General features: G+C 34.3%; 1 protein-coding gene across 1 annotated transcript; it reads right to left on the reverse strand.

Annotated features, from left to right (window-relative positions):
- Positions 1–3,505: 3,505 nt before the first annotated feature.
- cyth3a (cytohesin 3a) lies at positions 3,506–24,746 on the reverse strand. The gene is made up of 13 exons (XM_051124428.1): positions 24,477–24,746; positions 17,049–17,131; positions 16,319–16,383; positions 16,145–16,211; positions 15,866–15,984; positions 14,895–14,975; positions 11,174–11,286; positions 10,436–10,584; positions 10,244–10,355; positions 9,703–9,779; positions 8,052–8,123; positions 7,760–7,914; positions 3,506–5,265 (listed from the first exon to the last, which is right to left on the reverse strand). The coding sequence occupies exons 1-13, from the start codon at positions 24,499–24,501 to the stop codon at positions 5,193–5,195; spliced, it is 1,191 nt and encodes a 396-aa protein (XP_050980385.1). The 5' UTR covers positions 24,502–24,746; the 3' UTR covers positions 3,506–5,192.
- Positions 24,747–25,225: the final 479 nt, after the last annotated feature.

The following is a 25,225-nucleotide window of genomic DNA, read 5'->3' on the forward strand; positions in this document are numbered from 1 at the left end:
TTTCTGTTTTGTGAAAAATATCTTAATTGATGTCAGATTGTTTTAGCTACTTCTCAGCAATCATAACTTAATGTGCTTCTGCCCTATACACCTACAAACCAGAATGGAGTGGTCATTTATTTACATCTCAGTACCCAGTAGCAGTTATGCTTGTGGATAAAACACAAAAGCCAAAAGCGGCTTAATATAAAACTGCACAAAATCACATTAATTCCAAGATTAGAGTGCACGACTTGCAGAGCAATAACATGCAAAATGTGTAATCTTTATTCTACTAAACTAATGCACAATGGATGCCTAAATACAAAAAAATAATATTGTTTATTAATATGAGCGAAATGGTTCATTTATTTGTTTAGTGAAAAGGAGATTCTGAATGGAGGAATGATGGCAACTACTGCCAAGTGTTCTTCAAGACAACTGTTATCTTGACAAAAAGAGGTTGAACAAAGTATGTAGAAAGGAGAGGCATTAGTTGTAGCACTTTTTTTTTTTAGAAAAAGTGTTTTTTAATAACTTGTTTTCAATCATTTCCCTGTGATTTAGGGTGCAATTTTTGTGAGTATTTTGAATAAAAGACTGAGGATAAACAGTAAAGATGTTTTCCACAGTCCCGTTTGGCTAGTTATTTACTAACTGTGCAAATATTAGTGGAGGACACTCTGTGTTGCCAACTTTTCAGACTGCCCTAGCAATTTTTTCCCCCAAAAAAGCACCTAACAAAAAATGTGGCTATTTTTAACCCTTGTGCGTCAGTAAAAAAAAAGTTACACATAGGTCCTTAGTGGACAAAAATGTCCACGTCAAAAAAACTCATAAAATTTTAAAGCAAAGAAAAAATGTTCTCATTTTAAAGAATGGCAGATTATTGTTGAAGTAGAAAAAGTTTTAAAAAAGTGAAACAAACAAAAAAATATATAGTTTTAAGCGTATGAAAATGCTTTATGGACAATATTTTATATCAAATATATATTTTATGAAACATGTTGAACTCTAAATTTGCTAGAAAAGCCATGAATCTAAACAAGTTGTGTTCCAAGTTTGAGGTCAAAAAATGAGTTTCAGTAAGACGTTGTTTGGGCTCATTAGATGCCAGCAAAACTCCACACAATGGTTGGATTTGTTATTTGAAGTAGAGTTTTTCTCTCTCAAATATTACAAGAATACAAACGCATGCACACACACACACGTTTTTTTTTTTTGAGACACACATACAAACCACACCCTGACATCCATACCAACACACCCACACAATTACAGCTGCATTATTTATCCAATTGGCTCTATAAACAGTAAAGATGTTTACTGGAACAGGAATAAAGCAAGTATTTGCTTTATTGGCCAAATCTGAAAAAATGGCTCCATCTAGTAAAAGACAATAAAAAACTTAATTGCCAACAGAATGAAAGTTTATTAACAAAAACTGCATTTTAAATGGCACTGTGATTAAAAATAGCAGTTTTAATGGGTTTCAATGGGGACATTTTTGTCCTTAAGGTCCTGAGAGGAACTTTTTTTTATACCTACACTGTAAAAAATAAAAAAACAATTAGTTGAGTCAGCTTAAAATAATTTGTTACCCTGCTGCCTTAAAATTTGAAGTTCAGTCAACTAAAATAAGTTTATTCAACTTGAAATGTTAAGTTGTACTAAGTAACAACTTAGATATTTGTGTTTGCTAAACCTAACAGATGGGTAAGTAACCCAGCTGCCTTAAATTTTAAGTTGATTCAGCTCAAATATCTAAGTTGTCACTTAGTATAATTTAACATTTCAAGTTGAATACACTTTTTTTGAGTTGACTGAACTTAAAATTGTAAGGCAGCCAAATTATTTTAAGTTGACTCAACAAATTGTTTTTTAGAAGTGCAAAATAGATTTTTTAAAAGAAATGGGGGTGAAATAATAAAATTCCAATAAAAATACACACCTGTGCCGAAATTTATGCAGCTGGCAATAACACAGGCAAAATGATCAAAAAAACAAAACTGAAAAAGAACAAAAATGTTCAAAAGGTCGCACAAGGGTTAAAGTTAATTTGGCAACTATAAGCAACTTTTAAAAAGTGAATCAAATGATAAGACATACACCCAAAGAAAAAAACTTTCTTGAGATAGCCAGTCAAGCAACACATCAGTCTATGGAGAGTTGGTTGAAGTCACTAACATTACAGAGATGACATGTGAATCAATTTGCTAGCTGCAGTTCAATAATAATTCTTCATTTATGATACACATAGTTATTAGTTTGCTCCTATTATTGTTGATCAGCTATGTAGACTGTAAGAAAAACAGAAAAGGTGCATATAATGATGTATTGGGGCATTATATATTAAGTTTACAGATACTCCTGTAAACCTAAAACACAAAATACAATCCGTAGCCTAATTTAAAATACAGGTAAAACACCTGTGAAAAATGCATATGGAAAATGTTTTCACATTAACACAGTATATTGTGTTCTTATGGACTTAAGAAAAACAACTACCAACACACTGCTTAACATTATACTTGTTCTGAATGTGTAGTTTTATATTTTTTAATAAGAAAATAGATTAGTAATTGTTCAAAAATGTGCAACTGTTCAATAATTCAGTGTTGTATTTAAAATTGAAAAAATATAGTCAAAAAAATGTTCTGTTTATATTACTGTTAATAATATATATGTGACCCTGGACCACAAAAGCAGACTTACGTAGAATGGGTATATTTGTAGCAATAGCCAAAAATACATTATATGTGTCAATATTACTGATTTTTCTTTTATGCCAAAAATCATTAGGATATTAAGTAAAGATTATGTTCCATGAAAACATTTTGTAAATTTCCTACCGTAAATATATCAAAACTTTTTTGATTAGTAATATGCATTGTTAAAAACTTCATTTGGACAACTTTAAAGGCAATTTTCTCAATGTTCAGATTTTTTTTTCACCCTCAGATTTCAGATTTTCAAATAATCTCTGGCAAATAACTCTTAATCCTAACAAACCATACATCAATGGAAAGCCTGTTTATTCAGCTTTCAGATGATGTATAAATCTCACTTACCCTTATGACTGGTTTTGCGGTCCAGGGTCACATATTAAATGTATATTATTTTTATGAGCAAATCTAAACATATTTTGAATCATATTTTGTGTTTTCTATGCAATGACACGATTTTGCATCATGGTTAAGTAATGATATCATCGTCCAATGACATCACAATGTCATTTAGCAACTTTAAACAACAAATCAACCTGATTTTAGCATATTTTCCTGAAAATTAGTTGGCAACACTGCACTAAATATTGCTTGCAAAAGAAAAAAATGTGTAATTACAGCATCTACTGTTTACCTTGGCCTCTGGTGTACACAGAGTCTTTACAAATAGCATTGCATATGAGCTTGTGCCGCAAGTAGACGTGGCCTTCAATTTAGTGGAGTTTATATGGACATTCTGTACAACCCATTTGAAGATGGCCTGACCATATGGAACTGCCAAAAGTCAAATCTTTGCAGAATCTCAACATAAAAGAGTTTTATTAGGTCATTTGCTAAGGTCATGAGTTCAGGGCCAACGACTTGACTGACAGGACTGACAAACCTGTTTATGTTTCATCTGAGATATCTGAATTCCTATTACTGACACATATAGAGTTCTGAAATACAGTCTTAAGAGCATGCTGCATATTTACCACACAAATGTTAACCAGAATACAACCGACAGTATTTTACTTATTATATTAACTATTATAATATAATATTACATATTATTAAAAAACTCCATAGTTTTCCATAAAATTATTCAGGTATTCAGTATGAACCCTTTTTAGTTTTGGTTCAGTTTTATCGCTATGATGTTAACAGGTGAACTTAGAAAAGTGGGCCTCATTGTTTGTAGAATTTATGTCATAAATTGTATTCTGTATATTTCGCTATAATTAGTATTGCTGTCCTACGTGGAACTGGACAGTGATGACAGTGGACAGTGGTTAATTTAAATTGAATCATACAGATTAATTAATCTTTTAACAGGGTATCTATGAGTATTTCCATTACACTCTACAATAAACTATGAAAAATCATGAGTTTCATGTTTGCAGAACCATACAGCCTTCACCTAAGAGTTTTCAGCTTATTAGCTGTATACAAAAATTGCATATACATAAGATTTAGATCCATGGAGTTTCCAAAAAAGTTCAAATAATAAAAATAATTATGCATTTTGTGATTATATGTGTGTGTGTTATTTACAAACATAGTAAAAAAAACAAAACAATAGATTCATATAACATTGGCAATATTACATAAATACAACAAAATATGTTAACTTATATCAGCAACCATTTAAATCAAAAGGTGAATACAAATAAAAGAGCCTGCATTATTCTTAAAAACGCATCAAACCATAAAAACATAGTAAGAGAACTTCAGAAATTAATTTTTACAGTATATTATAACACTAGGCCTATTAAGGACCTTAAAAACATAATAAATATAATATGAATTATTTTCTCTTCCAATTCATGTAACCAGTCCTGCTGATTTGGATGACTATGATATGACACAAATGAAAATAAAATCTATTAAAACTAATGATGCAATTAACACAATATTTGATATCATACCATAGCACTAAAAATTATACTCAGCATGAATCCCTGCCATATGGATCTATTTTCTGTGTTCATAAACTATATCTGACATTTTTTGTCACCAGATTTCTGGTATACTTTACATACATTTTATCCACATCTATTCATTTCCAGAGCTTAAATTTGGACTTTTGACTTGAGAACGTCTCCACATAACTATACCTGGAAATTTGCGATAGCAGACGGCTCCTGTTGTAGGCAGCAGGGGGCGCTACTCACTGTATATTAGACCCTCACAAAATTAGGCAATATTATAGCATAGTCAAATCAGTCATCTTTCTTAAAGCAAATGCATATTCATATTCAGCATATAAATACATCATCACCATCTTTGTTTTCCACATACAATCCATTCGGAGAGAAATATTTAGTACACATCCCCTAGATTACCACAGGACCTATAGGCACCATCATTTTTAAAATCATGTCCTTCTTTATCCTCAGAGAGAGCTTTTGTCTCTGTCTGTCTGTCACCTCTTGTGGTGTGCAGGATCTCACATGAAGTCTTCCACTTGAAGAGTAATTATTAAACCTGAACCAAAGGTTTTACAGCTCACTTTTTAGTGGCCACTCGTCGTTTCCTCGTAGCCAACATGTCGTAAAAAGGATCCCTGCTAATGCTTGCCCTGTGGATTAACAACAATGAAAGAGAAGTTGTACAAAGCATAAAAATATACATCTACACTACCGTTTAAAAGTTTGGGATCAGAAAGATTTTTATTGTTTTTTTTTTAAAAGTCTCTTACGCTCATCAAAGTTGCATTTATTTGCTCAAAAATACAGAAAAAAACAGTAATATTATGAAATATTATTGCAAATTAAAATACTGGTTTAGTATTTTAATATACTCTAAAACATAATTTATTCCTGTGATGCAAAGCTGAATTTTCAGCATCGTTAATCCAGTCTCCAATGTTTCGTGATCCTTCAGAAATCATTCTAATATGCTGATTTATTATGAATATTGGAAAAGTTTTTGCTGCTTAAAGGATTAGTTCACTTCCAGAACAAATATTTACAGATAATGTACTCACCCCCTTGTCACCCAAGATGTTCTTGTCTTTCTTTCTTCAGTCATAAAGAAATTGTTTTTTGGGGGGAAAACATTTCTGGATTTCTCTCCATGTAATGGACTTCTATGGTGCCCCCGAATTTGAACTTCCAAAATGCAGTTTAAATGCAGCTTCAACGGGCTCTAAACAATACCAGTCGAGAAATAAGGGTCTTAACTAGTGAAACGCTAGGTTATTTTTTTTTTTAAAATGTACAATTTCTATACTTTTTAACCTCAAACGCTCATCTTGACTAGCTTTGTGTAAACTGTTTCATTTGGTCATGACAGTTAGGGTACATCTTAAAACTCCTGTGTCATTTTCTCCTCCAACTTCAAAATCATCCTACTTCATTGTTTCTGCCTTTTTTTGTTAAGGGTGTTTGATCTTCTTTGCATGTTCACTTTGTAAACTCTGGGTTGGTATTTCTGCAGTGATGTAGGATGATTTTAAAGGTTGGAGGAGAAAATGAGATGGGAGTTTTTAGACGTACCCTAACTGTAATGACCAGAAAAAAACAGAGCTGGCACAGAACTAGACAAGACAAGCATTTCAGGTTAAAAAGTATATAAATTGTCATTTTTTACAAAAAAAATAACCGATCATTTCGCTAGATAAGACACTTTTTTCTCGGCTGGGATCATTTAGAGCCCTTTGAAGCTGCATTTAAACTACATTTTGGAAGTTCAAATTTCTTCTCAAAAAACAATTTCTTTACGACTGAAGAAAGAAAGACATGAACATCTTGAATGACAAGGGGGTGAGTATATTATTAGTACATTATTGTTCTGGACATGAACTAATCCTTTAATATTTTTTTGGAAACTGTGATTTTTTTCTGGATTCTTTGATGAATAAAATGTAAAAAAGAACAACATTTAGGCCTGTTTAGAAAAGCAATCTTTTGTAATACCGTTCAAATGTTTGTGGTTGGTCATTTTTTTCCACCATAAAAATGTGTTACATTAATAAAAAGTGATGGTAAAGACTTATTTTGTTAGAAAATATTTCTATTTTGAATAAATGCTTTTTACAATGCTCCAACAAACTGTTTCCAATATTGATAATAAATCAGCATATTGTTAATAAATCAGAGTGATTTCTGAAGGATCATGTGACACTGAAGACGAGTAATGATGCTGAAAATTCAGCTTTGCGTCACATGAATGAATTATATTGTACTGAATATTAAAACAGAAAACCGTTATTTTAAATTGTGATAATATTTCACAATTTTACTGTTTTTTCTGTATTTTTAATCAAATAAATGCATACTTGATGAGAAGAAACGTCTTTAAAGACATTTAAATCTTACAGAACCCAAACTTTTGAACGGCAGTGTATATAAAACAATAACAGTATTTTCTGGAAGCATTCAACCTGATTATAAAACGATACATGGTTCTTTTATTTAGGGTTTTTGGCAGTCCCACAGGACATGCTGAGGCAGCTATTGATGTAAAACACCAGGCTAAACTGACCACAGAGCAGTTCCACAATTCCAGCTGAGTCAGAGGACATGTGTTAACTAGACACTTACATAGACGCCCACAGTTCCACAGATTTTCAACTATTGTACACAAATGGCCTTCAGAGACTTACATAAGACATACGTATTCAAGTTTATTTAAAACAAGTCTGTTTAAAGGCCAAGCAGGAAAACAAAGCCAGCGTCATGGCCAACAGCAAGACACTAAGTGGTCTTTAGCTTCCCTTTCTCCAGTGATAAATGCTGATTTATCTTCAGGAAAGACCATTTAACCTTCAGAGGAACGTGGGTCATTCAGAATCCATTATAATGGATTGTCAGCCCTACAGTGTGAGGTTTGCAGAGTTTGAAGAAGAATTTTACGTATAAACTCACTACATTTTGTTAGAATACTATAGAAAAAAGTCAAGGTCTAAACACTGGAAACCCTTCATCTTATCAGCACAATGGCGATGTTCTATGATAAGAGAAGCCAATGTTCCTTTCTGAGCATCTGTGGGTGTGTGTGTATGACCTACAACCAGCACACATCGGTTATCTGAGAAGAGAATAATGAGGGCTGACACGGTGAAGCCTTACTTGATGGATTTGATCCACTCTTCTTTCTCCTCCGGCGTGGGTGCGGATATTCTGTACACCACGTGATTCCCTTCCACCACTTTCCCGTCAGCCTCCGTCTTGCATGCCTTAATTACCTGCCCCTTATGACTGGGGTTGTAGAGCTCAAAGCAATTCTGAAAGGTCAAAGCATGAAATGGTCACTTTCACTTCTTTATTTCATAGTGACTAACACAGGATAGCTAAGTATAGGCTTCTTCTTAAAGTCTGACTACAGAATATAATTTAACTGAGAACTTAAGTAGAAACATACTGGTTTTCTTGGTTCCTCCACCTCTCTTATACTAAGATTCTCCAGTGGAATGATCCCCCGAGGCTCTTTGTCCTGTGAACATATCAGTCATAGACCATTAACCATCACTGTGTTTATTTGTTATTAATGCAGTTTGTCTTAAACTTAATCTGCAATGTGTTTCCTTTAACGTGTCGGTGGGGGTTTATGGAAACGTATTCAAAAATGTGAGGGAACTAACTATGCACATTAAGCAACTACTGTCTGTCTCTCGATCTAAATCTGGCACACAACTATGGAAAAAATGCATTCTTTCCTTCCACTTTGCTGATGAGATGACACAGCGGGGAGGTTGTAGCTGGAGTGTTTTTTGGGTTTTACACCATGTGTGTTCACTTTGAGGTCATGAATATGCTTGTGTGCTCATAAACACTCACAAAATTCATTGTTAGCATGTGTTCACATTCAACGTACTTACTGATGACACGTCTTACACTGCATTGATCCAATCAAATGCTACAAAAATATCCCTCCCCTAATACAAGCTTAAAGGATTAGTTCACTTCAGGAACAAAAATATGAAGATGTTCATGTTTTTCTTTCTTCAGTTGTAAAAAAAAAAAAGTCAGGATTTCTCTCCATGTAATGGACTTCTATGGTGCCCCTAACTTTGAACTTCCAAAATGCAGTTTAAATGCAGCTTCAAAGGGCTCTAAACAATACCAAGTGAGGAATAAGGGTCTTATCTAGTGGAACGATTATTTTCTAAAAAAAAAAATTTGAGTGTATATACTTTTTAACCTTAAGCGCTCGTCTTATCTGGCTCTGTGTGAACTGTTTTTTCCCCAGTCATGACAGTTAGGGTACGTCTAAAAACTCCCATCTCATTTTTTCTTCCAACTTAAAAATTGACCTACATCACTGTTTTTCCTTTTTTTTGTAAAGGGTGTTTGATCTTTTTTTGCACGTTCACTTTGTACACTCTTGGTTAGTACTTGTGCAGCAAGGTAGGACGATTTTGAAATTCAAAGTGGGTTGGGAGTTTTTAGACGTAACCTAACTGTCATGACCGGAAAAACAGAGCTCACACAGAGCAAGATCAGACAAGCGTTAGAGGTTAAAAAGTATATAAATAGATATACTTATATGCTAGATAAGACCCGTTTTTCTTGCCTGGGATTGTTTGGAGCCCTTTAAAGCTGCATGTAAACTGCATTTTGGAAGTTTAAATTTGGGGGCACCATAGAAATCCATTACATGGAGAGAAATCCTGAAATGTTTTCCTCAAAGAAACATCATTTCTTTAAAACTGAAGAAAGAAAGACATGAACATCTTGGATGACAATGGGGAAGTACATTATCTGTAAATTTTTGCTCTAGAAGTGAACAAACCCTTTAAACTAACAAATACCAAATTGTGGCTAAATGTTTCACCAAACTTTCAGAAACACATCAACACAGAAAAGAAAGTACTTGTTTAGTCATTTCACAGAGCGTTTCTTCAGATCTTGTTTGTCTTTGTAAATGTGAAGCTTGTGAGGAGTGCTGATGTCTCTTTTTTTCCCTCACTTCCTTTTCTATCTGACCTCATTTAACCTTTTCATTAACACATTTTATATTATCGTAAATCTCTTTAATGCCCAAACAGGACATATCAAGCAGTTCAACTTACTGTTGTATATTCAAAATAATACAGACAGTTATCTGTCAGAATGAACCACCTCCTCTTCCAGGTCTTCACCCTTCCCCCTGCAATTCAAATACAGATTAATTACAAAAAAAGAAAATATCGGAAAAATACTTAAATAGTGGCAGAACCTTTGTACTGTAAACAAATCACTGCATGACATGGAATTAGTATAGTTTCTTTCACACCAACAAGCATTTGCCCAAAATCCATTTGATGGATAAAGAATCTTAACTCATAAAAACCAAAGTGCTATAAAAGCTTTAATGGTCTGCCAATGACAGCATTATCTATGTAATCCTGATCAACACTGAAAAAATCTTTTAAAAGCTCTTTAATTACTTTGCATGATGTCACAGCAGCAAATCTGCTGTATGAGCCATCATGTAAAATAGTTACTGAGTGAGATGCTGGATAATACCACATTAAATCCAATCTATAATGAAATCAGGGAAACTCGTGGGTTTTAAATGAAAGAATGATGGCAGATGGACAGACAGCCATGCAGATAGAAAGATATACAAACCTAGTTTTAGCAGCCATCCCTCTCTGTCTGGATTAAAGAATGTATGAGTTAAATCATTCCCATCGTCTTCAGGAATTTTGAAAGGCTCATTCTTAATGCTTTCATATAAATTCTGTGAAGAAAAAAAACAATATGCAAATGTATATTCTATCATTACATAATGAGGAGTGTGCAGCTCTATCACAGACTCACTCTGAGCAGCTCCTCAGGTAGATCTCCTCCCTCGTTGATTCCTCGATTCATGGATATGAATCTTTCCACCGTGGGCTTGTCTCTGACATTAGGATTGTGCAAGCTGGTGTTAAGCATGATGACGGAGAATGAGAGAACATAGCATGTGTCTGTGGAGAGAAAAATCTTGGATCAGTCAGTCAGTAAGTCCAGAGTGGCAAATGAAATGGAGAATGCACATAAATGTGCATGCATGCAACATTCACTCTTACTCATTTTAATTTTTTATAAGTTGACTTTAAAATGATAAATTCTGAAAGCAGTTTGATGCAAGATACAGACCGGTTTTTAATGTTTCTGCATCTTTATGCATGACTCCATGCTGAAAGAAAGATATTAATGCTTTGGACATTTGCAGGCTCTGTTTATGAATAAATAATCATTCCCTTGCGCTTTGTTTTAGCACAGTGTCTTTAGTACATTTCTGGGGTGGTGCATTTTATACAGTCTCTAATAGTGTGTGCAGTGCCAGCAACACCGCTATATATCCCTGCGGTTATAAACCTCTGCCCTCAGAGGACCAGAATTTATACAGATACTCAAAGTGTGCTCTAATTCAAAAGACTCTGCCCAACAAGCAAATCATACAGTTTTAATGCTATTTATGAAATATATTTGGGAATAAGGCTTTAAGGCCAATGATGTGCCACAAAAAGGGGTTCAGATAGAAGTCAAGTTTACTACTGATAAAAGTCATACCTGTGGACTGAAAGACACCTGGGTTACACTGGCAATATCGAGCAGCAAAGGCCTCCATCATTCGATCAATTTTCTGTGCTTCACCAGGAAGTCTGAAACTCCACAAAAACTGCCTGCCAGGGTGAAATGGGAATGACACTTGAAATTATAATGGTTATTTGAGGAAATTAGTGAGTTTGTATGATTTTATTTTAACAGATGCATTGATGCAAGGACAGTGAATGGCTTGCATAACCCATTATGCTCTAATCACTGAATTTTGTCCTATATAATAATAATTGTTTTGCAATGCATCAAACAAAACAAATTTGGATTAAAATCATTAACATTTTGTTTTCTTTAAGGAATTTCTTTAAAGACTTTTATTTTAAACAATGCAATTTGTTATAGTTTTTCTGAATAGCAAAAAAAAGTGGTTCTCTCACAAAATTGGCAAGGTTCTCTCAAAGTTATGAATGATCATTTCTCCTGTTAAAGGAGAAGTCCACTTCCAAAACAAATATTCACATATAATGTACTCACCCCACTGTCATCCAAGATGTTCATGTCTTTTTTTTTCAGTCGTAAAGAAATTATGTTTTTTGAGGAAAACATTTTAGCATTTTTTCTTCATATAATGGACTGATATGATGCCCCAGTTTTGAACTTCCAAAATGCAGTTTAAACGCGGCTTCAAATAATCCCAAATGCGGTTGTAAACAATCCCAGCCAAGGAGGAAGGGTCTTGTCTAGTGAAACAATCAGTTATTTTCATAAAAAAATACTGTTTATTTAATACAATACTTTTTATTCTCAAACGCTCGTCTTGCTTTGCTCTCCCTGAACTCTGCGTATTCTGGCTCAAGACAGTTAGGGTATGTCGAAAAACTCCAATCGTATTTTCTCCCTCAACTTCAAAAATCATTTCAAAATCACCCTACATCGCTGCAGAAGTACCGACCCAGTCTTTGCAAAGTAAACATGCAAAGAAGATCAAACTCTCTTAACAAAAAAGGTAAAACAGCGGGACGATTATAGGACGATTTTGAAGTTGAGGGAGAACATGAGATAGCGTTTTTTGACATATGCTAACTGTCATGACCCGGAACAAAAACAGTTTAGGCAGAGTGAGACAAGTCGAGCGTTTGACATTAAAAAGTATATAAATTGTATTATTTTTATGAAAATAACAGATCGTTATGCTAGATAAGGCCCTTCTTTCTCAGCTGGGATCATTTACAACCACATTTGGGATCGTTTGAAGCCGCATTTAAACTGCATTTTTGAAGTTCAAATTCGGGGCACCATATCAGTCCATTATATGAAGAAAAATGCTGAAATGATTTCCTCAAAAAACATAATTTCTTTACGACTAAAGAAAGAAAGACATGAACATCTTGGATGACAATTAGGTGAGTACATTATATGCAAATCTTTGTTTTGGAAGTGGACTTCTCCTTTAATGGAACATTAATTTAAAGTATTAGTATTTTTTATTTAGAGAAAATTAAGACATAACATTTTCATAACTTTGCTAAAATGGGAATGTCAGCAAAAGATTCATTTTTCGGTAGCTGGGCAAAAATGAAGTTCTATATATACACATACTAGAGCTTAAATGATGACATTTCTTATATTTCTATTTCCATATTTAGAACATACAGTTTCACTGTAAAAAATAAATCATGGGCCTTTTTCATTAAAAAAATTAAGGTGATAATTTAAAATAGTGTGTATATTTTATTAAAGAAATTGTGGTTCAGTGTTTTATGTTTTCCTCATTTTTTAAGAAAACTTGAGCAGTTTTGAGGCTTGAATTGAGGAACTAATTAAACTGAAAAAATAAACAAAATAAATAAATATTTAATTAATTAATATATTAAATATTTAATTTAAGAGAATTACCTAATTGTAGCAGTTTTATTTTCATAGTGATTGTTATTTCCCAGTATGCTTTGCATATGGTTGGATAAGGAGAGTAAATAATAAAATAAGTGCAACTTTATGTGTTTTTGAGTAACGGGAAACATCTATTAATGTTTAATATTCAGTTATGTTTGACATTTGTTATGTTGAAGTTTCTATCGTTACCACTGTGGAGAAGAGTAGCGCTTATGGTTATGGATTGCTACACTGTGAGGCATGATGTTTTGTTCAGTGAGCAGTAGCTTTGCTAAAGCTAGTGCAGTAACATGTTTTTTTGCTACTTGAGCTGTCTGGCTGTATGGGTCATTCCACCAAATCGGTGCCTTTTCCACTTGGAAAAATTGACAAGTAAAATAAGTTTAATTAATATTTGAAATATCCATGTAATGAAGACACCTTAAAATGACAAGAAATTGTATTGTGCCATCTCATTCTAATGTAATTTATTATTTTATGACTATTTTTCTACCTCATGTTTTGTATTTTTGTCAACCCTGTTACCGACACAAGCGTTACTAGATACTATAGTTTAATTAGAACTCGTATGTCACTGAATGATATAGGCATTAGCTCAATAATATAATGAGGGTGACCTTTAAAATGTTTACATTTTACACAGACAATCTTAAAAAAACAGGTCACACCTAATCAATGTCATCCCTTTTACTCACATGTCAAAACCTGTTACTCTAAAACACTGGTTTTCAAACCGGTCCTGTGAGCACCCCCAACACTGCACGTTTTCTGTGTCTCCCTCATTGGTAGAGACCGCAAGACCTGAAATGGGTGTGTCAAATAGGAGAGACCTACAAAATGTGCAGTGCTGGGGGTGCTCGCAGGACCGGTTTAAAAACCACTGCTCTAAAAACGGATTGACTGTAACAGGATTGACAATTTTAAATAAATTTGCTAATTGCTAGCTAATAGTCCAGTTCACAAAAACACATATTGTCCACTTTGAAAGGATTTTACTTGTAGATACTGATTATATTAAATGTAAGAAATAATTGTTTACATTTATATTTTAGAAATGGTAACAGGATTGACATTTCATGATGGCCCCCCTTAGCCAAGCCTCATAATTCATCAAAAATAGAACATTATAGAGGAGTGAGAGAAACATGCTTGTGTTTTAAGTGTTGGAATCCTGTTTGAGAAATGATGTAACCTCCTAGAAGTGATGTCACTTGAACGTACATTATTTTACAAGGGTTTTTGGATGAGGGTAACAGGGCTAACATGAGATCAGGGGACAACAATGAAATGATTTATATTTTATAGAAAAATGCATACTTATGCCAAAAACATTGCTTAACAATGAGACTATATTTAGAAAAATATGCAAATGTGATATTTATATCATTGTGCCTTCATTTTGCAAATTAAAAGTCCTGCTGAAAAACCAAAAAACTTACACTTACCAGCATGAATGCTATTTAAATAATTTAAAATAATATTTAATTGACTTATGTAATATTGATGAAAGCATACATAGTATTGGTATGTTTTTAAATTGCACATTTTTTGTTGTTATATTAAATCTATGTTTGATTATTTCTTAGGGACTCAACAGGCACAGATTTCGTGGAATGACCCGTATACAGTCTTTTAATTGTACAAAATAACTCAGTCATATACAAACAGAATTTACCTAAAATCACAGACATTTGAGAATCAACTTTTCACTAATAATATTAAATTTATTGTGTCAATAATTTAGGAGATTTTACATGATATATGCATGTAGATTAACAATCAAGCCTTAAAAACTACTCAAAAATATGTGCGATATTGCTGGAGAAAACAGCTATCTCACCTCAATGCTTGCACCAGGTTGAGATCAGCAAACTCATGAAGCTCCACAAACGCCTGCAAAACCTTAATGTTGAAGTCATCTCTAAAAATAACGAGAAAAAGGTTTAATCAGCAATAGCTATTTCCTCATTCGTTCTAAGCTCCATCTCCAGAGATACATGCACTCATTTTAGCAGAGGTCAATCAAAAGACAGTATAAACCAGTTTTCTACAACAAAGAACCAAATAAAGAAATGCACAGAAGAACAATCACATAAGACCATGTGTGGTGTATGGATATAAAAATCATCATTTGAATACATGCAAGGGTCTTAAAAAAGCAGAGCATAAAGTGCAATGAAGCGATCTACTACAGCATATGCCTGATTACACAAGCTAAGACAGAACCACGTCTCCGAACACTTTTAATCAGAGACGCAATAATTATAGCTTCCAGCTCTTCCTCGTAAATACAATTAACAGTAATTGCTATGTATAGTTTATAACCACACTTTCTAGTAGAGAATGAAATCGATGACTGTACTGATCTTCAGGCTAGAGCATAGCCAAGACTACAGTTATCAACTTGGACAGAATGCCTACGTAGACAGGGCTATTTTTATATCTAACAACTATTACACTGTAGATAAAGCTTAGTCTCTTTTTTTTGTAAACCTGCCTCAATGCTGAGCAACTTAAACTGCTGCAGACTACAATTGCACATTCATTTGTCTTGATATTGACAGGTGTAGCACTGGGTGGCAATAATAATGTTTTATATCTAATTCTGTATTAACAGATGGCCGTAAGGGCAAGATAAGGCGCCTTGATTCTGCCTGGGTGATACTAAATATTGTTTTGAAAACTTGTGGTCATTTTCAGCTGTTACAAAAGGGGAAGTCATTTCCTGAGAGAGCAGGATCTTTTATGGAATGGCCTTATCTGACAACACACATATATTCTGCACAGATAGCAAGGCAGATAGTGACTTACCGTTCCCCTAAATAATCTCCTATGACAGTTTTGTTTAAGCCTTCTCCTTTATAGAGGAACTGTGCGATGTCCTCAGGTGTATGCTGCAGAAGATCATTCTCCAAAAGAAATTGGATTCCCTGCAAAGAAGTTTAAGGTGTTAACCACTTCATGATGTTTGCTCAAGCTGCAAAAACTTTTAAGTTCAATATCTCAAAAGTGCTCAGATATGCAGATAGAACCTTATAATTCTAAGGCGACGATATGGTAAGGTGAATAAAGAAATAGCAACAATAATACCTTTTTAGGATCCATATTGAATTTTTTTCTTCCAACAGCAATCTGCTTGTTCCTCTGAGTGCTTTTGCTGTAATGTGGTGAAAAACAATAAAGTTCTGTTTTAAAATAACAAATATGGACTAATACTATCTTGTCTCAAAGCGTTGTAATCTGTAAAAACAAAAAGAAACGTACGTCTCTCTGACACACGTTAAATGTTCAATCTCTGTCATGACTTCTGAGATCTCGAACTTCAACCGCTGCAAGAATTAGAGAAACAATAGCTAAGTTAATCAAAGTTGATGGTTAAAAATGGTTACGTTATTCAAATTCATTAAAATAAATCTTAATATTTTTTAAATGAATGCAGTGTATAATAAAATACATTGCAATGAATGTGACCCTGGACCACAAAACAAGTCATAAGGGTTAATTTTTTTAAAATAAATAAGCTTTCCATTCATGTATGGTTTGTTAGGATAGGACAATATTTGGCTGAGATACGACTATTTGAAAATCTGGAATCTAAAGGTGCAAAAAAATCTAAATATTGAGAAAATCACCTTTAAAGTTGTCCAAATAAAGTTCTTAGCAATGCATATTACTAATCAATAATGTTTTGATATATTTATGGTAGGAAATTTACAAAATATCTTTATTGAACATGATATTTACTATCCTACTGATTTAATATCCTAATGATTTTTGGCATAAAAGAAAACACAATCATTTTGACCCATACAATGTATTGTTGGCTATTGCAACAAATACACCCATGCTACTTTTGACTGGTTTTGTGGTCCAGGGTCACAAATGACATTCAGCCCCCATTAAGTGGAACTTGTAGTGAAGGGTGACATAATAAATCAATCACTCAGGAACCTTAATGACTTTAAAAAGATAACAACTACATTAAAGCTGATACCTCAATGTCATCTAGCAGCTCTTTTTTCCTCCGTCTGATGTTGGACAGCTCATCTCTCTCTTCAAGTGAGAGATCTTCAGGCACTGTTGAGAAACAAATGTGACATTAAAATAATAATAATCTAATAATAATAACAACAATCAAGAAAAAAGAGATTCTACAAGACATCCAAATAAGCTGTATACTTTATCTTTTGTTAAAACAGTTATATTCCTGACTCAAATCCCAAAGTGCTGTGTAAGACAAAAAATCCAGAGCACGGTATGATTTCAGATGTTCTTGACTTGACCTTCCATAATGAAAGTCATCCTGCATCTAAATAAGCTAATCTAACTTTACAACATTAAGGTGCCCGCCGAAACACAAAAGGTTAAACATGTACTGAGCATCACACACAACTGCTCTGTGAGTGTTATATAACTCATTTGTAAAGGTTTCACAATGGAACATAATTTCCTGAACTGGCTATCTTTTTTTAAACTTTCGCAAGTACGAGAGAATGTTTTGGATGCAGACCTCAGTTGCACCTCAGTAAATGTGGACAATATGAGTAAATTATGTAATTGCACCTAAGGCGCTCCAGGATTAGGCAAGAGACAGGCTAATAAGAGGGGCAGGGGGGAATTTCCTGCGGTTGTCTGGTTCTCCCTCATGACAATGGAGGGGAAGTTGAGAATGAGTCTATTGATTCAGGGTTCAACCTTAACAATAACATTATAGGGTGATTCATTGCAGCCATTCTGAGCTTTTATATTGAGTGCAGTGTTTTTTTCAATCTTTTATTATTATATAAAAGCCATACTAAATCTTAATGAGCAGCCATTTGTTCATTACGCAACAGGCTCTGGGTATGGTCAAATGTAACTAGTATGGAAGAAATGGAGTAAAAATAGAATATTCCTTCAAGATATGAACATTCCATGCCTCTAACTTGCCTGTGGAATTGGCAAAAATCATTGCAACAGAAGTAAATTCCCTTCTCGTGAAATTAAGCCACACTGAAGCCTGAGGCTCATTGTGAAAATTAGTTTGTCTTTATCAAGACATTGCACTGACTGGAAGGCACTACCACTTTCCATATTACTCATATAAACCGTAATGCTGAATGTTTGGAAAAAGGAATAATAAGAAACACTAAAAACATCCGTGGCTAGTGATGACATCACCACCCTGCACCTAGTCTTGTGGGAAAACAGGAATGCTGACCGCATGGAAAACTGTCAATTCAAAACCTCCGTTCCATCAACATAAGTGACACTTTGCTTAGAAACTATTACTGCTTGTGGTCAAAAGTGTCTTTAAATTCTGTATAGCCTAAATTAGACAACTGAATATCACATAAGTTTGTTGAAAAAATGAGGTGGATTCATGTTGACATTCTGGGTGTGAATACAAATATTAACCGGTTTTGTAGCAAACACTGCATCCTGGTCTCAGTCCCCTTTTTAATCTACATACTGGCCTCAATCCCTCTAACTATATCTTATCCTTTTTTCTCAATAGCTGCACAACCCGCCAGCTGCTCTAAAACCATAGGCTTACCCACTGATATTAACCACACACTCAGACCAGGGCCCACCACACAGCTAACCTATCCAAACATGATAAAAGTGCATTAAACATCTATGTTTCTGTGGGTTACATATGTTGGTCCATTACACATATTCTGTGCTGAGTTAATGTATATGTCAACGTGATAATGACTATATTACAATAATACTGCTGAAAATAAGATATGTAGTACCAAGCTTTGGAATATAATTTTTTCTTAACAGTTTTTGACAATGGTACACTTAATATCCTCCAGAAAGAAGGATACTTGTGTTACTGTTAACCAGTAAGACAGATGGAGTGGGCAGAGAGCTTATCTCTATTCAGAAGAGAAAAAAAAAGTTGCTTTCTGATCAATGTGTGATTGTCTTTATCCTCTTAAAGCCCCCCTGAATGTGTGTATTTAGCAACTAATAGTATTAGATGACGTAGGAAAGAAACAATTGGGATATACCCCAACACACCACAACTCCTGCTTCTATATTCCCAGTTTGGGGGTGAGCCTTGATCAGATGAAGGTAACAGTCCACTATCGTGAAACCAACAAACCTGGACCTTTATTGTAAGGATTAAAAAAAGGGGTCACCTTTTAATAAAAGTTTAAAAGTGAGTGAGATTTTTTAAATATTCGTATTCAGCAAGAATGCATTAAATTCTGTTTCAAAACATTCTATTCATTAAAAATCCTGAACAAAATGTATCAGGGTTTACACAAAACTATTCAATATTGATAATAATAACAAATGATTTTTGAACACCTAATGAGCATATTAGAATGATTTCTACAGGACCATGTGAAGGATCACACTGAAGACTGTTGTTACTGCTGTTAAATATATTAAAATAGAAAAAAAAAATTAAAATTGAAATTTCATAATGTTACTGTTTTTACTGTACTTCCAATAAAATAAATGCAGCCTTTGTCAGAAACATTAAAATCTTTACCCACCCTAACAGTAGTGTATAAAAAATATAAAAAATAATTGTATAAAATGTTTAAAAATAAAAGACATTTTCAACTATGTAAAAATAATAAAGTTATGCTTATATATATTTATGTTTTATTTTTAAGCATATCTTCAACATATAGGTGAAAATACACGAATATTGATATTCCTAACAACATAAATACAACATAAAAAGCTCTGTGATTCAACAAACGAAACAATTTAATCATTAAATGGGTCATTCTACAGAAATGTCCACTTTTGGTATAAGATGTCTTAAAATTAATTTATTTTTCTAACATTTTAACTTAGAACACATTATTAGACTTTATGAATACATATAAATGACAGCTTAATTATTATTTTATTTTACTTTTTTGTGAAATTAGGTTTTTATGAAATATTATTTCTCGATTTTTTTCAGCACATGTAGTCAGAGTTGCAGAATTATGTTTTATTTATTTAATGTGACAGAAAAAAAAACAGTAACACCAGTGACAATGAATCACCAGTGACATACATGACACCTGATATACAGATCTTCACTGTTGTTACCCATAAGAAAGGTAACACCACTGACAATTTTCATGAGAAATGCATTCTACAAAATAGCTGCTGCAAGGTATTAAACCACATGTTGTCAGTCATGGTATACTCACTAAATTAAGTAGTTTAATCCATTTGTATTCTAGTGTTTTTTTTTTTTTTACAGTTCCCTAACAATAAAGTAGGTCATACCAGTGACTTCAACTGAAAGCTCCATATGAAATCATGAGATAAATAAGAACATTTTTGATAACTGAAAAAGATAGCGGACTTAACATGGGCCTTTTTTCATAGATCTTCACAAAATAGGAAGAAGGAAGTCAAGTGATGTCATCAGTGTGATTTTTGTTTCAAAATAAACAATTTTGTTAAAGGGGTCATCGGATGCCCATTTTCCACAAGTTGATATGATTCTTTAGGGTCTTAATGAAAAGTCTATAATATACTTTGGTTAAAAATTCTCAATGGTAGTGTAAAAAACACCCTTTTTACCTTGCCTTCAAATAACATATTGTTTTATTTTAAAACATAAAGAAACTGTAATGTGAAGTGTAATATTTCTGTAAATGCTAGGGACAGAAAAATGGACATTTCCATAGAACGACCCAAACATGATTCAAACTATGTGCTAGTGATGAACTCTATCTTATATCAAATCTAGCTTACGTAATACCCACATCCCCTTTAATGTCTCTGTCTTTAGAAAACCTGCAAATGATAAAGAAGTAATGCCCAAGAATGCACTGCTGCTGAGTACTGCATTCCTGACATGAAAGAGATGGGGCTCTGGGACGGTTCTGACTCAGTGGGTGGAAAACTGGACAAGGGTCCTTTGTACTAGTGACTGTTTGTTTTTATATCTCCTGCTGGGACAAAATGTTTTGACAACCCCATCAAAAACCTATTTGGGTTTTAAATTTCCCTTTCACATTTTTTAAAAAAGTATGAAAATATTTGCATTCAATGACAGTAATTCACCACCCAACTCATTTCAACACTATTCAACTGGTGCTAAATCTCATAAAATATCTTGGAAGACCCTCCAGACTTTCCTCAAATCAATTCCATATGTGACACTTACACCACACAAACATGCTCTCTCTCACTGTCCCGTCTCATCTACTCACAATAAGGATGCGTTCACATGATAAATGTTTGACATCATCTTAAAGCCTGTAATATTCACAGATTAAACCTCATATCAAATCTCAATCGGCAGCAGACATAAACATCAAAATGGTGCTCGTTATGTCTCAGATCTATAATCAGAACGGATATTACACAGCAGTGAAATGAAAACACTACAATGTTTTTGATATAATAACATGGCTGACATTGTCTTGACCTTAAGCAGATTTGCCAGGCACGGTGTCCTTCAGATCTCTGCTAGTGCAGTCACACTACTGATGAGGTTTTGACCACTGCCTGTGTCATGCCTGGTGCCAGACGGCTCCTCAGGAGAGACTGGACCAGACACCGGTGGCATCAGATGCAGACAATATTAATGAGTGCCAGATCTCTCCTTTAATCAGTCTAAGAAAGTCTACCTCTTTGTTGGACCTTCGCTTAGGAAAAAGCACTGATTAAAAAAATGTAAAAAGGCCATAAATTTCTGGTTCTGATAGAGACTGTTAAGAGGGCTGTCCTTGACGTCCTATCAGTCTTTCGTTGCAGTCAACCATCTGCCACAGAAACGAAGGGGAAAATGGTTTTCCATTTGGTTTTTCCCACGGTGAGATAAGACAAATAGCCATTGAGTCCAAGGCTTTGAAGTTTTCAGGATCATGATACAAGAGGAACTGGAAAGACCTACTGAGCTAATGGTACCTCTACAACTCTGTGCTTTCTTGTGCTTGTAGACATTTACAATTGGTCTTTGTCAGATAAAGTGATTACGGCTGTAAATCAACACAGTAGTGAAACTGGCTCAAAAGTGCTTGAGATGTCTGGCTTTTAGGTCTGGTTTCTGTTTCTGTTGTTTTTTCAACACTGATATACCTAAACAACTCTCAGCCACCTAAATCACTACCATTATCTCCACTGTCTATTTAGATGATCCCGTATATAGTAACTAAAAGCAGAATCACTGCGGAAAAAATATCTCAAAAGATCTCATCTTAAAGCCCACTGGTGCTTGTCCAAAAATCAAGTTCTATCAAGTTTTGTTATCTTTCCAAAATAGTCAACACAATAACCCATAGACCAGATGGCTGTAAACAGTGTACTGTTAAGGTGTTAAATTTAATATTGAAATAGAAGAAATAAACACAATCTTCCAGTCCCTTGAAAATTACTATGGAAACCACACACTACAACAGTTACTTGTTACTATTCTAAAATGAAAATACACGAATATCTTAAAAAGTCTAAGTAACTTTATAGTACACTGTTTAAAGGGGCAGCCAGTCGTAGTGTTGTACAAAATCATAGTGGACATCATCAAGTGTATTCAGTCAATCTCACAAAGCACCTCAATAAGTACATACTGTACCACTGTACACTCAACTAGCTGCTGACTCAGTGGTGTCCAATCCTGCTGAAGTGCCAACATCCTGCAGAGTTTAGCTTTAGCCACCTTCTAAACACTTGCCTGGAAGTCTAGTGAGTCTGAAATGATTCTGAAGACCTTGGCTGTATCCAAAAACTGGAAAACGCTGCCTTTGGAGGATACATTTCCAGGTAGGAAGGCATCAAGGTACGTTTGACTCCAATGTTAGCATCACTTCCTGCCTCCTGAGATACGTTCATTTGGTCGATTGTTGAAGGCAGAATAGATGTATCCTTCGCTGCCTATGAAATACCACAATCCTGTGCGTTCCATTCCATGATGGTTGACCAAAAAAATAAAGATGGCATCTGAAAGTTGCATTTGGTGGTCAGTTTGTGTGTAAATATGTTTTTGCACTTTTGATGTCATTTCTAGCGAGAAATCGGTATTATAGTAATTAAATATTAGCTTAGTTACCACCAAAGCTCATTCTATTTTGTTGTAGTTTATTAAACTGTTACCCTGGCTCAGAAGCATGTCCGAAATCAGTTTCGTGAGGTACCTTTGTGCTGCCGGTTAAGGCAGCGAGGCAACAAATCAGCTACCTAGGTTTTCAGATGTAGGCCTTGACTAACTGATTGCGGTGTGTTTAATTAGGACCCTCCAGGAACAGGTTGGGACACCCCTATGCTAGGGCAGTGGTTCCCAACCATGTTGCTGGAGCCCATCCAACACTGCACAGCTTGCATGTCTCATTTATCTAACACACCTGATTCAGGTTATCAGTTCATCAGTAGAGATTCCAAAATCCGAAATGAATGTTTCAGACAAAAGAGACATTCAAATGTGCAGTGCTATGGGGGCTCCAGGAACCGGGTTGGGTACATGAACCCATGTACTAAGGATCTTGCCAGAAGATGGCATGTGGAGCACATTCGCTCAAGCGTTTTCATTCACTTATATTAGTTGAGTGAATATAGGGGGCGATTTCGGATATGTGTTAAATGTTTATAAATGGAGCGTACTGTACTAACGTGCCAAAATCTCTCTTTCCGCTCGACTCATTTATGCTACTCCATTCCAGCTTTCACTCTGGAAGAGTTTCTTCGTGACAAGCAACACTCATTGTGGTAGATTCTTTTGGAACTATTTTTTTAAAAGATATATACAAAATAACTAGCTTTTTGAAAACGTCAGTTGTTTGTATAAAGCAGCATTACTCTCCCAACTGAATGTCAGCACTACAGTAGAGTGCAGTATGGCACTCAACTGATACAGTTCAGTTCTAGAAGTATTATTTTCTAATTAATAAACTGGTAATTTATACAGTGCTCTATAAAAAATATGAGCACTTGACTAATTAAACGCCTCATGATCCCTCTTGGCACCACAACTGTACTCATAAACATCTCCCGAGCTACTTCAAAGGATCTCCACATCAAACAAACTGACGACCTACATATGAACAGCCATATGAACGGCTCCGGCAATAAGACTGAAGAAGAGATGTTGAAATTCTCATTAAAAACACAGTGACAACACAAGAACACTACAAGCCATTTCACGTAAAAACGAAACACCTTTTATACAGGTAATAGCAGAATGTTAAAGTGTAAATTTAAAGTATTTATTCTTTTCCAATCACTAATAATAATAAAAGTAGGAGTAGTAGAAAATATTCTATTAAAGTTAACTTTTTTCTTCCCCGTTTAGTGATGATGAATAATTAAATATCCTTCAAAGTGGCGAAATTTAATGAGCTGTCTATCTAGTGTTGGGCATCAAAGCGCGCCTGTTACGCTCAGAAATGCCGTCTAGGTAGGCAGCTCACTACATTTTAGGACAAAAACCGAGACTGACAGCTGCTTGTGCTTACGAATAAAACAGAAACCTTACCTCGGTTGTCTTCATCCATGTTCATTCTGCGAGGGGACTTGAAGTAAATAACGTCCTAGTCTTAGATTACTACCCTAATAATATAACACCGGTCTGTGAAACACAAAATTAAATCATATTAGGATACACACTGAGCTCATCGTAACCCGGTTCAGGGGCTGCTCTAAATGTCATTCGCATAATCCATAAATTGCTGCATAGATGGACATAAATCCTGGTGAAATAAATGAATATGCAGACCGCTCCCCGCCAGCTCCCATTCGCCTTCATCCATAGAGAGACTAGTGTGAAGAAACAGCTTCATTTAGCCAACGAATAGAGGCTCCGCCCATCACCATAATCTATGAATATATGACTGATACTATTGCATCCTGTTCTTTACCTAGTCTTAATAAGTCATATGGAAATCCCTCGAATGTATGTTGGAAGAATGACATTAGATTAAAATATTAATATAAAAATCCGACAGAACGCATTTTAAATCCTATTTCTAATGTATTGGTGTTAGGTGAAAAGCATAAGGGAAAGATAAAAGCATGAATTAATTTCTTTGTAATGACATAATATGATTAATATTATATAACTTGATTATATTACACAATTGAAACATTTTTTATAATTCACAGAATGTATTTATTCTTCACTGATGTATATATATTTCTTATAATAAGTTCTACTGAATATAAGAGACCTGGAAACCTGAATATAAGAGACTTGAAATTAGACCTAATGAGGTAATATGCAATATT

This window comes from Labeo rohita, chromosome 12, assembly GCF_022985175.1.
Source record: "Labeo rohita strain BAU-BD-2019 chromosome 12, IGBB_LRoh.1.0, whole genome shotgun sequence".
NCBI classification, from domain to species: domain Eukaryota; kingdom Metazoa; phylum Chordata; class Actinopteri; order Cypriniformes; family Cyprinidae; genus Labeo; species Labeo rohita.

What these genes read in the sequence shown, in the direction of transcription:
- cyth3a (XM_051124428.1), bottom strand. Translation starts at nt 24,501, where the DNA reads ATGAACATGGATGAAGACAACCGAG. An exon ending in TACCTGAGGAGCTGCTCAGA is followed by an intron (nt 10,356 to 10,435) that starts GTGAGTCTGTGA and finishes TTTTCTTCACAG; the next exon opens with AATTTATATGAAAGCATTAA. An exon ending in GGGATGGCTGCTAAAACTAG is followed by an intron (nt 9,780 to 10,243) that starts GTTTGTATATCT and finishes TTTGAATTGCAG; the next exon opens with GGGGAAGGGTGAAGACCTGG.